This window comes from Neophocaena asiaeorientalis, unplaced genomic scaffold (genome assembly GCF_003031525.2).
Source record: "Neophocaena asiaeorientalis asiaeorientalis breed wild unplaced genomic scaffold, Neophocaena_asiaeorientalis_V1.1 scaffold150, whole genome shotgun sequence".
NCBI lineage: Eukaryota > Metazoa > Chordata > Mammalia > Artiodactyla > Phocoenidae > Neophocaena > Neophocaena asiaeorientalis.
This window is the reverse complement of record NW_020176571.1, coordinates 6,759,365-6,772,706: the sequence shown is the minus strand read 5'-3', so window position 1 is coordinate 6,772,706 and position 13,342 is coordinate 6,759,365. Positions and strand designations below refer to the sequence as shown.

The 13,342-nt window shown below is 41.9% G+C and overlaps 1 protein-coding gene across 1 annotated transcript; it reads left to right on the top strand.

Annotated features, from left to right (window-relative positions):
- The first annotated feature begins 6,332 nt into the window (after window positions 1-6,332).
- NANOG (Nanog homeobox) lies at window positions 6,333-10,604 on the top strand. The gene is made up of 4 exons (XM_024733141.1): window positions 6,333-6,483; window positions 8,877-8,899; window positions 9,955-10,041; window positions 10,188-10,604. Exons 1-4 carry the CDS (start codon window positions 6,333-6,335, stop codon window positions 10,602-10,604), a joined length of 678 nt encoding a protein of 225 aa, XP_024588909.1.
- The last annotated feature ends 2,738 nt before the right edge of the window (window positions 10,605-13,342 follow it).

Below are 13,342 nucleotides of genomic sequence, written 5' to 3'. Positions count from 1 at the left end.
TACTGTTCTATTAACAGTCCTTCTCAAACAACAGCTTGCCAAAGATTCACCTGGAGAACTTTTTTTTTTTTTTTCGCGGTCCGCGGACCTCTCACTGCCATGGCCCCTCCCGCCGCGGAGCACAGGCTCCGGACGCGCAGGCTCAGCGGCCATGGCTCACGGGCCCAGCCGCTCCGCGGCATGTGGGATCTTCCCGGACCGGGGCACGAACCCGTGTCCCCTGCATCGGCAGGAGGACTCTCAACCACTGCGCCACCAGGGAAGCCTGGAGAACTTTTTAAACGAAGATTCCCAGTCACCCCTACCAGAGATTCCTATTCAGCAATTCTGACGTAAAGCCCATCCCTTTACGTCCCTAACAACTCCCAAGAGATGCTGATGATGCTGGCCTATGGACCACACTCTTCTAGGGCTGGAAATAGCTGCCCTCACAGAATTTATATTTCAGTGGTGGTGGGAAATAGATGATGACAGATAGATAGAAGATAGACAGATAGATAGAATATACATTATGCAAGATGATGATAAGTACTCTGAAGATAAGTCAAGTGGAGGATAGGGTGGGGGAGACATAATTGAGAATGGAAAATTAAAGATTTAAAGGAAGGGAGAGATCAAGCTGGTTATAATTCTGGGGGAGGAACTGATCAGGGGCAAAGGCCCTGATTCTGGAGGTTTCCTGGTTTGTTCCAGTATCAGGAGAGGGAGGCCAGTTTTGTGGGGATGAGGGAGAACACAAGGACACGAGACGGAGGTCAGGTACAAGGCCAGAAGAGGGCTTCTGTAATTCAGTATATTGACTTGTTACTCTGAATGTGAGAAAACTAAAGGAGGACTGTGGGCAATGTGTGACATGTCTTTAAAAAAAAAATCATTCTGGCCAATACGTGGTGACTAGATTATAGCTTGAAGGCTAGGGTGCAAACAGGAAGACTAGTTGGGAGGCTATTGGAATAATCCAAGCGATAGATGGTGGTTTGGGGAGGGCTGTGGCCTTGGAGGTACTTAGAAAAGGTCTAGCCCCATGCCAATGTGAGCTTACTCTTTTGCCAGAGGACGCAGGTAATTCAAGCCCCCAGCTCTCCTGTGACACAGGTAGTAACAAAATAAATGCATGTTCTTTATAAGAAATAACCATTTCTCGCTACTCTGCTTATTTTCTATGCCCTAGTCCATGTGATGATCAAAAACTCTCTCAATGGGCTTCCCTGGTGGCGCAGTGGTTGAGAGTCTGCCTGCTGATGCAGGGGACACGGGTTCGTGCCCCGGTCCGGGAGGATCCCACATGCCGCGGAGCGGCTGGGCCCGTGAGCCATGGCCGCTGAGCCTGCGCGTCCGCAGCCTGTGCTCCGCAACGGGAGAGGCCACAACAGTGTGAGGCCCGCGTACCTGAAAAAAAAAATAAATAAATCAAAACCTCTCTCAAACAGTGGAAAAAGGAAACATGGGGAGAAAAAAAAAATTACAAGAAAGAAGCAATTAGATTCTTCTATATTTTGATGGCATTAGTCAAGAAAGATACCTTTAGGATTTTGTGACTAGAAGGATGGAATTGTCATACACTGAGATAGAGAAGACTAGAGGAGGAGCCTGTGTAAAGAGAAACACTGAGAGTTTGGTTTGGGAAATATTAATTTTGTGATGCCTACTAGAAATTCAAGTGGAGATGTTAAGTAGGCAGTTGGATAGATAGAGACTTGAGTTTGGGAAATAGGTCTGGGGTAAAGACATACATGTGAAAGACAAAAGCCTATATTGATAGATGGTATTTAAAGGCATAAGATAGAATTCCCTGGTGGTCCAGTGGTTAGGACTCTGCACTTTCACTACCGAGGGCAAGGGTTCAATCCCTGGTCAGGGAACTAAGATCCTGCAAGCCTCGTGGCCAAATAAAATAAAATAAAGTCATAAGATAGGCTGAGATCACCAAGGTAGTGAGTATAAGTAGAGGTTTGAGAACTAAACTTGGGTACACTCTAATTTTTAGATATGGGGGTGAGGAAGAACCAGAAAGGGGACAGAGAACCACCAGGTTAGTAAAAGGAACACCAGGAAAGTGTAAACTAATGAGAGGAAGAGATTTAATTTAAAGCTTAGATTTTTGGGTTTTTGTTTTGTTTTGTTTTGTTTTGTTTTTACTATTCCTGTGGTCACTTTTTACCTCTTAGGTCTCTCAACTCTAATTTCCAAGGACTTATTAAACATCTCCATCTGTATTTATTTATTTATTAAAAGCACAAAGCTCAAACATACTACATATCAGACACTGGGCTAGATGCTAATTACTGTGGCTACAACACTGACACAACAGTGCCTTATATACAGCAAGAGCTCACTATAGATGAGTTCTGTCATTTTCTCTCACAATCCCTTCCACTACATCCTGCCTTCAAGCCATGTTAAGTGACAGTATTGAAACCCATCATTTTCTCTAATGCCTTTGCCCAAATTGTTCATTTTCTGGAATTCCCTTCCTTATCCTCTCAACATTTTTCTATCTCAGCTCAAGTTAAGATCCTCCAAGAACTCTTCCCTGGCTCCCTTCCCCTACTGCCATCTTCCTTGTTTATTTTCCCTTAGCATCTCTTGAATACCTCCTGGCATTTGTTTGTTTGTTTGGTTGGTTGGTTTTCAATACTTATTGCACAACATTGTAATTGTCTTTTGGTCTATTTTGACTACTCTACGAAACTGTTCGCTCCTCAGAAGTAGAGATGACATTTATTTATTTTTTTCCTCTCAGGCATGTGCTAGGCACTCTTTTACTATTAGTTGACCCAGTGACAAATAAATATTTCCCGGCCCATCAATGTTTGTTATATCACTAAAATATATACACACATGTGTATATGTATATCGACAAGAAACTCAAGTTTACCTGATGGGGTGAAAAGTAAAAGCAATGATCCATCAATAATAAATTCAATAATTCCACCAGTAATAAATCAATAATAAATTTTATAATTCCACATGTTTGCTGTATACCCCATGCCTGAGAACCAGGGGGCGGTGAAAGTCTGTGTTGATACTTGTGATGACTGCTACCGCCCCCTCATCCTTGACAAATGCAAAGTTAGCAGCGCCCGCTCTCTTAAAAGACTGTGTGGCCCAAAGTGCATTTCTTATCCATAAATAAAGAGTAGATCATATCTGTAAAATGTTTCTCCTTTCTCATATTCAGCTTTTTTTCTTTCCTTCTTCTCAGATGCTGCTCTTAGAACAATAAAATTTACAATCCGGACTTCACTGAATCACTTTTTGCACTTGAGGCTCTGGACCCGAGTCCCCTATAACACACCCCTCCCCCACCCACCCAGAGCACTCCGACAAACCCGGGGTCTCTGACAGCTTCCGAGGCATTCTCAGCCTTATTCAAATTGCTTTCCTGGACAAAGAATGTAGTAAGCCTGCCTTCCAGCCAACAGCCCCCTGCCCTTTGGTCTTTCTCTCCGGAGGCTCTTACCTTAGATACAATGGGGCCCAGGTAGGGGGATGGGGTAAATTCATCTCAGGCTTTCATGCAAAGACTCCCATCAGCAAAGAACAAAACTTTCCATACCTGCAGTTTAGAGAGCTGCAGGCAAACCAAAGTATTTGGTGTCCTTGACTGTCCCCATTTACCAAACAGTGCTGACTGAGAGCCAGGAAATCTAGTTTCCCCCTTTTAAATTTATTTTCCCCATTTTATTGAGATGTAATTGACATACAATGTTGTATTAGTTCAAGGTATACAAAATAATTATATATATATATTGCAAAATCATCACCACAATCAGTTTATTTAACATCCATCACCTCACATTCCTTTTTTTTTTTTTTCTTTTTTGACCATGCAGTGCGGCGTGAGGGATCTTTGTTCCTGGGCCAGGGATGGAGCCCATGCCTCCTGCAGTGGAAGCGCGGAGCCTTAACCACCGGACCTCCAGGGAAGTCCCTCACATTCCCTTTTTTAAAAAAATCATATTCTATATCTAATGAGACAGAGGCTATCTGCCTGAAGCACAATGTATTCCACCCACCCTCTCCTTGATTCCCCTCTTCCAAACTCTTTTTCCCCTCCAGAGTGATGGTCTGAGAAGACAAAGAAAAGATTACATAGAATTTCATCCCCTTGTGTGGACCTGGCAATACTCCTGAGCTTGCAAGGTGGCATCTTTGAATTATGAGCAAAAATCCGCTTACGTGGGAGCAAGGCCCGCAGGTGGAGACCAGAGCAGCAGAGTGCATGGGAGGATTAGCCAAGAACTGTATCTTAGGAAAATATATAATTGGAATTTGCTAAGGGTTTACTTTTGGGGATAGGAGATTGGGAAAGAAGAAAAAAAAATCTTAGAATTCCTGAATGTTGATCTGGGAATGGGGAGGAAAATTGAGAACCATAGATTGTTATACTTCTGCCTATAAATATGTTAGTGCTGGAACCCAATATTAAAAACTGTTCCTTTGGAAAACAAACCAAAAAAAAATAAAAGAAGACGACGAGAATGAGGATGGAGTGGGGTTGAAGGGCCTGACAGGATTGCCAGGCCAGAGAAGGAAAAGCTAATTAAAAAAAGCGCCAACATATATACACTACCAAACGTAAAATAGCTAGTGGGAGGCAGCCGCATAGCACAGGGAGATCAGCTCGGTGCTTTGTGACCGCCTGGAGGGGTGGGATAGGGAGGGTGGGAGGGGGGGAGACGCAGAGGGAAGAGATGTGGGAACATATGTATATGTATAACTGATTCACTTTATTATAAAGCAGAAACTAACACACCATTGTAAAGCAATTATACTCCAATAAAGCTGTAAAAAAAAGAAAGAAAGAAAGAGCCAGAGGGGAAAAAAGACAAGAAGATGACTGCTTGGGAAGGAGGAATAGACAGGAGGGCGAACACTGGTTCTAAAATGAACCTATCACATTTGCTCTGGCAAGTCCGTTACAGGAATATCACCTGCCTAGAGAACGTTCTTTTTTCTCCCTGTTTTCAATTGGGTTCGTTTACAGGTCAATAAATTTTATTATTTTATATCTAGGAGTCCAGTAATGTCCCAGGTAAAATAAGAAGGTGGTGCTTTCATTCTATCACACAATGTTAGATTTCACGTTCTCTAGATTAAAATAAAAATCACAACAAAAAGGTAATTTCAAATTTAGAGGTCATGGATATAGGATCCTGAAAGAATTTCTATTCACAGCCATGTTTGTAGATCACTGATGTGTCAAATGAGTATTTAGCACTTTACTTTCCTTGATTCTTACAACACAGAGAAGGTACTTTTGCCCCTATTTATAGATGAGGAAACTGAGACTTATTAAAGTGGCTGAGCCAAGATTCTATCCAGTAATATGTGTATAAAAACAAATTTAAAATCCTCCATAGTAATGGTTTATGTATAAGGACTAACCCGGCACCCAGGGTCCTAGGTCCGCAGGTCCTTTCCTCTGGCTTTTGTCTTGCTGAAAAGACTTGCTTTTCTGAAAGCTAAAAAAAACAAGAAAGAACTTAGGTGGGAGTTGAAAACAAGTACTGTTTTTTACCATCAACCGATGCCTTAACATTCAGCATGTATTTTATTGTGACATTAAGAGTGAACCAAGAGGGAAGACATATGGGGTCATATGTATATGTATAGCTGATTCACTTTGTTATAAAGCAGAAACTAACACACCATTGTAAAGCAATTATACCCCAATAAAGATGTTTAAAAAAAAAACAAACAAAAAAAAAAGAGTGAACCAAAGAGGAAAAGGGCGCTTGTTGAAGTTTCTGCATAACTAGCCTGATTCTGAGACCCTAAGGGGTCTCAAGTCTAGGGCATTAATTGTCCTAGTGGGAATTTCAACCACCTTAGCTGGGCCTCAGGAACTGGAAGTGCATCTTTGATTTTAAAAGGTGGAAACAGGGTGAACCTAGAAGTACTTCACTGCTGGGTTTATTTTGTTTCCAGGTTCCGAGGTCCCAGTTTTCCAGTTCCCCACCCAGTCTAGGCTACTCAGCAGCTCTCTTTTGCATTACAATGGCCTTGGTGAGGCTGGCAGACAGGATTAACTCGGAATTCGCAAGGGTGTGTGTGGGCGTGGGGCTGCCAGGAGGGGCGGGTCCAAGTATGGCTGAGCCTTACTTATAAGTCTAGAGCCTCCACAAATTTTTTTGTCATTTTCCTACACTGGGCTGGTAGGCTTCTGTTATCACACAGGTGACTTCCCTTCATCCCATGTTTTTAATACTTTTACACCTGGACATCATCATCTTTCTCTAAGCTCTTCTACCTAGATTCTTAAGCCTGGACTTTTACTACCATCTATCTAGCTCTTTGGTTTTCTCCCTCCCCTTCAATTCAACAACATGAGTGTTGACCCAGCTTGTCCCCAAGGCCTGCGTGGCCCCGAAGCATCCAATTCTAGGGAATCTTCACCAATGCCTGAGATTTATGGGTCTGAAGAAAATTATGTGTCCTTGCAAATGTCATCTGCTGAGACCCACGACATGGAGACTGGTAAGAAAATACTGAATCCTTGAGAGGCTAAGTTCCTTCAGGGAAAGGGAAAGAAGGAAAGAGGCTAAGGGTTATCTGTTTCCCTCTTGAGCCCATCAATATAAGCAGGTGTCATTATCTATTCATCCTCTCGACACCTCTTTTTCAACGGTAACTTGATGGGGTCATGCCCTTTCCCCAATGTTCCGGGCGATAAGAGCTGTGGACGGAGAGACGCGGGATACGGGACTCAGCCATTCAACTGTACGCGGTGTATTTGAGAGCTTACGTGTGTAGGCACTGTGGAAATGCAAACGTGATGTGATAAACTGATGTGTAAATCTTAACATATATGAAACGCACCTTTTGGAAATGTTTTACCTTTCTACTACAGTAGCGGTTGGCTCTTCCCCTAACCTCTGGATGTGAGGACATTATTGGGCAGCTGAGTTTGTAAGCACCTGCTATGCTCAAGTCTCCTAAATCCCGAGGAAGTGTTCACCCCATTTTATGGTGGATGATTCCAAAAGGTTTAATATACCGACAGTCAAAGTGGTGAGAGCTCAGATTTGAAATCCAGTTTGGCTTTGAATTCTATACTGTTAATATTTAGGCTTCTAATTGGTCATTTTGGGTGCGAGAGGTGCTCGGATATTGTAAAGCCGGCACAAACTTTTTTGGAAATCAGTTTGGCAGTAGTTGTTACAAATGAAAAGGTAGACCAACCTTTACCCAGGCATGCTATTTTTAACATTTATGGCATAAAATAGCTTAAAATCTGTTTACATTGATGATTACAACCATAGAAGTAAGTTGTGGAGAAAGGAATAAGTAAACAAAATAACTTATATTTGAGTGCTGGATTTTAATGTTAACCTATTTTTCCAAATTTTGTGTTAATGTCCTTTTATAATTTCAAATGTTGAAAATACAGCTACAGCGCTGGATTGTTAGACAAATAGGTCGGGAATGAGCAATGGACATGTCCTCCTAGCAAGCCAAGCGCAAGTCTGTACAGATAATTTTTTTTTTTTTGCGGTACGCGGGCCTCTCACTGTCGTGGCCTCTCCCGTTGCGGAGCACAGGCTCCGGACGCGCAGGCTCAGCGGCCGTGGCTCACAGGCCTTAGCCGCTCCGCGGCATGTGGGATCTTCCCGGACCGGGGCACGAACCCGAGTCCCCTACATCAGCAGGAGGACTCTCAACCACTGCGCCACCAGGGAAGCCCTGTATAGATAATTTTTAAGACATGCCCCATTTCTAGTCATTAGTTGAGGACTTTCCTTAGATCTTTCCTTAGATCTACTTGTGAAATTGTGAAGTCTTTTGCCTTTTAAAGCCTGTGCATTTATTCCACGACTAGGGTAGAATTGGAGTTAAGCACCGGGAATACGTCTGTGCAAATAAATCTAAGTAATACAGGATATAAATTTTTAGTTACAAAGTCAATAATATATGCCAGGCCCTGTGCTAGACAGTTTCTGTTGCCTCATTTTGTTTTCAAATTTTTATTTCTGTTGCCTCATTTTGTTTTTAAATTTTTTATTTCTGTTGCCTCATTTTAATCGGTGAAAGAAACTCCGTGAGATATACTGTACAACACGGGGAATATGACAAGTATTTTATAATAACTATAAATGAAGTATAACCTTAAAAAATTGTAAATCACTATATTGTACACCTGTATTTATATAATGGACAGCAACTATACTTCAGTCAAAAAACCACCAAAACAACCTATGATTAGCTTAGTCCAACCGCGAAAACAAACGAAAAAATCATGAGGGAGGAATAATTTTGGAGATGAAATCATGAAGTCTGGGTTGAAACAGGAGCTTTATCAGAATTCACATTTCCCGATAGTCCTGGTATTAAGACCGGGCAGCAAACTTGATTTTATAGGATCCCCAGAATCTGGATCATCTGTTTCAAAATTAAGTACATGGGAGTTCCCTGGTCATCTAGTGGTTAGGATTCATCGCTTTCACTGCCGTGGCCCATGTTCAATCCCTGGTCAGGGAACTGAGATTTCCCCCAAGCCATGCGGCTCCCCCAAAAACAAAAAAAAATTAAGTAGGTGATGATTAAGGTACATAAAGGAAGTTGTGGAAGAACACAAAGGTGGGAGTCAAATGATGATTCTGACCTTTGAGAACAGCCAGGATGTGGGCTCCTGAGCTTTGACTGGCAGAAAGAAGAGGTTTGAGTCCCCCTCCGCTTCCCAGCAATACATAATTAGCCATGTCCGTGACATGCAAAATGGCATTTGCGCAAAGGTTAGCGAAATGTTCAGGATTGCTTAAAAATAAAGTTATTACTCATTATCTAGCTCTGAGGACTTTAATAGTGCTTTGAAAACAATAAACTTTCAATATTTGAAGTTTTAGAGAAAAGTGTCATTTTGTTCCCAACAGTCTCTCCTCTTCCTTCCTTCTCCATGGATTGCCACCAGGGAAGCCCACAAGTTAACTTTTAATATGAAAATGGAACTTTTTGTAATGTGTTTTGTGGCAATGCGTCAATTTTTTTGGACATTCTTTTCTTTATATTCTTTTCCATTACGGTTTATCACAGGATATTGAGTATAGTTCCCTGTGCTATACAGTAGGACCTTGCTTATCCATCCTACATGGAACAGTTTACATCTGCTAATCCCAAACTCCCAGTCCATCCCTCTCCCACGCCCTCCCCCAATGCGTCATAATTTATTTAACCACTTCCCTTGTTGCACAAACCAGAATTGTGAAAATGTTTCCAATTTTCCTTAAAAAAAGGAAGAATATACCCCCCTATCTTCCGAGTTAGAAGAGTCCCTAGGCAACACTTGTTCTTATTAAAATTAAAATTGTATGTTTTGTTGTTATCTGCTAATCATTTTTCATATATTTATTGGCCATTTTATTCAGTTACTGGCGCCATACTTGGAAAGTCCTATTCCATGATCTTATTTTATATATATATATATATATATATATATTCTTCTACCTCTCTGATCTCATTTTCTAACTCAGAGTTTACAAACCATCTGCAAAGTTTAGTTTATTCTGTGCTGCAATATAATTTGATATTTTCTAAATAGCTGTCCTTGTGGTATGTTTCATAATTCCTGACTTAAAATACCATTATCACATTAAGTGTAAATGTGCTTATATGGAGGTGGGCTTTTCATTGCAAACCAATTACCTTTAACTGTGACTAATGGCGTGGGTAGACATTTAAATGTGAACTTCCTAGTTAGTAGCAGACTTGTGGTGTGTTCTGTTCTATCTGGTTAGGTTTATTAAACATAAAGTAGCCCACTGACTTGAGGGGCTTGAAATTCACTCACAGATGGAAGGTTTAAGAAAGGACTCTAGAAGTTAAAATTTTGTTCTGAGTTTGAGATAGTTGTAGCTATCGGAAAAAGCAACAAACAAAAACCTAATATTCTTTGATCCCAGTATATCCTGCATTACTAGTATTTTGTGTTTTCCTGTTACCTTTTCCCTGCAGGTTAAGACCTGGTTCCAGAACCAGAGAATGAAATGTAAGAGGTGGCAGAAAAACAACTGGCCCAGGAATAGCAACATTGTGACTCAGGTAACAGGAAACTTATTTTTCTGCTCTTTCCTAACAAGGACTTTTTAGATAGATTTGTATCCATTGCTGAAGCATGCAATCCCAACTTCAGACAATTCTGATTTTCCTTGTACCTTTTCAATTAATCCATCCTTCTCTTTCAAAAGGGCCCAGCAACTACAGAATACCCGGGCTTCTATTCCTACCACCAAGGATGCTTGGTGAACTCTTCCGGAAACCTGCCCATGTGGGGTAACCAGACCTGGAATAACCCAACTTGGATCAACCAGAGCTGGAACAGTCAGTCCTGGAACAACCAGAGCTGGAACAGTCAGACCTGGTGCCCCCAAGCCTGGAATAACCAGACTTGGAACAATCAATTCAACAACTATGTTGAGGAATTCCTGCAGCCCCAGATCCAGTACCAGCAAAATTCTCCCGTCAGTGATTTGGAAGCCACCTTGGAAACTACCGGGGAAAGCTATAACATAATACAGCAAACTGCTAAGTATTTCAATTCCCAACAGCAAATCATGGATTTATTCCCAAATTACTCTCTGAACATGCAGCCTGAAGATTTGTAACGATGGCTGTATTATTCAATCTCAATTTGAGCCGTGACTGTATTACTTCCCTAGAATTTTTCTTTTACAATTACGTCTCTCTCTGCCTTGATAAGCTGCTTTTCATTGTGCCTTTTGTGTCAATTTGGGGGTATATGATTGGTGTCTAATCAAAGAGGTTTCAGAAGCACTGGCTTCTACGGACAACATGATAAAAGATGACTGGCGGCTATAGATAACTAGGTTATAATACTATTTTTTGGATATCTTTAGGATCTAGAACCTAACCTCAAGAATAGGGAGCAAAAGTACAAAGATGTGTGATGAAGGATTATTCGTATTTTCTGGGATGGGGAGGCTTTACTTGTTAAGAACCTCAGTTGTTAAGGTGAAGGGTTAAGCTACAATGTGCTTCACTGATTTCCTCTACCCCTTTTTGCTTATTTTACTTACAACCCCTAATTTTTTCCACCACTCTAGTATTTGTAGAAAGATGCTTTGATTTGTCCACATCATAATACTACCAGTTGGCTGGTTCATTTATAAGTACAAATAAATAAAAAAATTACCCATTTTACGTTTAGTTGTCTCTCCCCTGATTTCACCCAGTGATTCAATGAGTAAAAATCTGACTAAACATGGGAGTAGTTTTTGATACGGGGGGAAGAAGTTAATCTAGCCATCTGGGAGACTACTATCTTAGGAGTAAAGGAAAGGTAACCAAATATATAATAGTAGATGACTAATTAAACCTGAACAAACGTATTTCCTCCTCGTGTGTGTAATGTTGAAACAAAATTTGTGGTTGTTTGCAGTTAAAGAAGAGTGCCACATCTGGAAGATCGGGAGCAAAGAAGTGATAAACAAGAGTTCTTAGGTTTGTAAAGAGGCTAAATGAAGGGCAGCCAGGGGCGAGGCAAATAATGTAAGGTAGAGGGAGCTGAGGGAGGAGGGGGAAAGGTGGACGAATTAGAATCTCCCCCTGTAACTCACATATGAAAGGTTCTATGACTGCTCTTCTGCCAGAAAAAGCTATGTTGAAATAGGTTTTCTTTTCTTTTTCCTCTTTTTGGCTGCACCAGGTCTTAGTTGCAGAACGTGGGATCTTCGTTGCAGCATTCGGACTCTTACTTGCAGCAGGCGGGCTCCTTAGTTGTGGCATGCTTGCAAGAGATCTAGTTCCCCAACCAGGGGTCGAACCCTGGGCCCCCTGCAGTGGAAGTGCTGTGTCTTACCCACTGGACCACCAGGGAAGTCCCAAAATAAGCTTATTTTTAAATGACAGCTTTGACTTCTTTTAATTTTTCTTTTTTTTTTGCGGTACACGGGCCTCTCACTGTTGTGGCCTCTCCCGCTGTGGAGCACAGGCTCCGGACGCGCAGGCCCAGCGACTATGGCTCACGGGCCCAGCCGCTCCGCGGCATGTGGGATCTTCGCGGACCGGGGCACGAACCCGTGTCCCCTGCATCGGCAGGCGGACTCTCAACTACTGCGCCACCAGGGAAGCCCGACAGCTTTTATTTTTTAGGACACTGTTTAAATGTGTAGACCGGCTACAAAGCACAGGTTTTTTGTTTTGTTTTGTGTTCTTGTTTTTTTGTGGTGGTGGGGGGGCCTGTGGGATCTTAGTTCCCTGACCAGGGTTTGTACCCGCGCCCCCTGCAGTGGAAGTGCGGAGTCTTTACCACTGGACCGACGGGGAAGTCCCCCCAAAGCACAACTTAATGCATTGTTTTAATGTATGAATCTATTAATGTTTAACATTAAAAAAAAATCATAGACCAATACATAAGTAAATTCTAAGGCTGATTTGGAATAGAATTTTATCTTTTTTTCAGGTAAACTGTTATCCCCTTAGAAGGAGCTATGCCTGATAGTAACCCTTTTTTTCACTGTCCCTTTCCCATCCTGGCTGGCTGTTGATCTGACTGGAAGCCCTTTAATTCCTCACTCTGCCTTCTTGCTCCATGGAAACCTCCAACTTGCTGCAGCAGCAGAGATACTGAGAATAACCAGAGAGGTTTTCTTAGTCATTTCCCTCGTGGCTCCCCCCGGTTTTCCAATGTTGCTCTATAATACTGTCAGACCCAATGAGTTTAGACATTTGACTAAAGAGGAAGTCAGGGGTAATTAATTTCTGCCAAGACCTAAGTTCACACAGTATTCTTTTTGACTGGCAGATATTTTTGCCAAGCATCGTGTTAACTGAACAGAGAATGGAAACAGAAAGCATTGATTGTGCTACATGAAATCACTGTCAGCACTTTTTTTTTTTTTTTTTTTTCATTATGTGGGCCTCTCACTGTCGTGGCCTCTCCTGTTGCAGAGCACAGGCTCCAGACGCTCAGGCTCAACGGCCATGGCTCACGGGCCTAGCTGCTCTGCGGCATGAACCTGCGTTCCCTGCCGGCAGGTGGACTCTCAACCACTGCGCCACCGGGGAAGCCTAGAGAGATGGATTTCTGACATTCAACATTTTATTTGCTTTTGGAAATTAGCTATTTACAGAAATGACATCATCTATTGTTTCTTTTTTTTTTTTAAGATTTTTCTTTAATGTGGACCATTTTAAAAGTCTTTATTGAATTTGTTACAATATTACTTCTGTTTTATGTTTTGGTATTTTGGCCCCAAGGCATGTGGGATCCTTAGCTCCCTGACCAGGGATTGAACCCGCACCCCCTGCATTGATTGGAAGGCAAAGTCTTAAACCACTGGACTGTCAGGGAAGTCCCTCATCTATTGTTTCTTATCCCCAA

Bases quoted from the DNA above. Each gene is read 5' to 3' on its own strand.
- NANOG (XM_024733141.1), top strand. From the start codon at position 6,333: ATGAGTGTTGACCCAGCTTGTCCCCAAGGCCTGCGTGGCCCCGAAGCA. The intron at 6,484-8,876 runs GTAAGAAAATAC...TGTTCCCAACAG, and splicing joins GACCCACGACATGGAGACTG to TCTCTCCTCTTCCTTCCTTC. The intron at 8,900-9,954 runs ATGGATTGCCAC...TTTTCCCTGCAG, and splicing joins CTCCTCTTCCTTCCTTCTCC to GTTAAGACCTGGTTCCAGAA.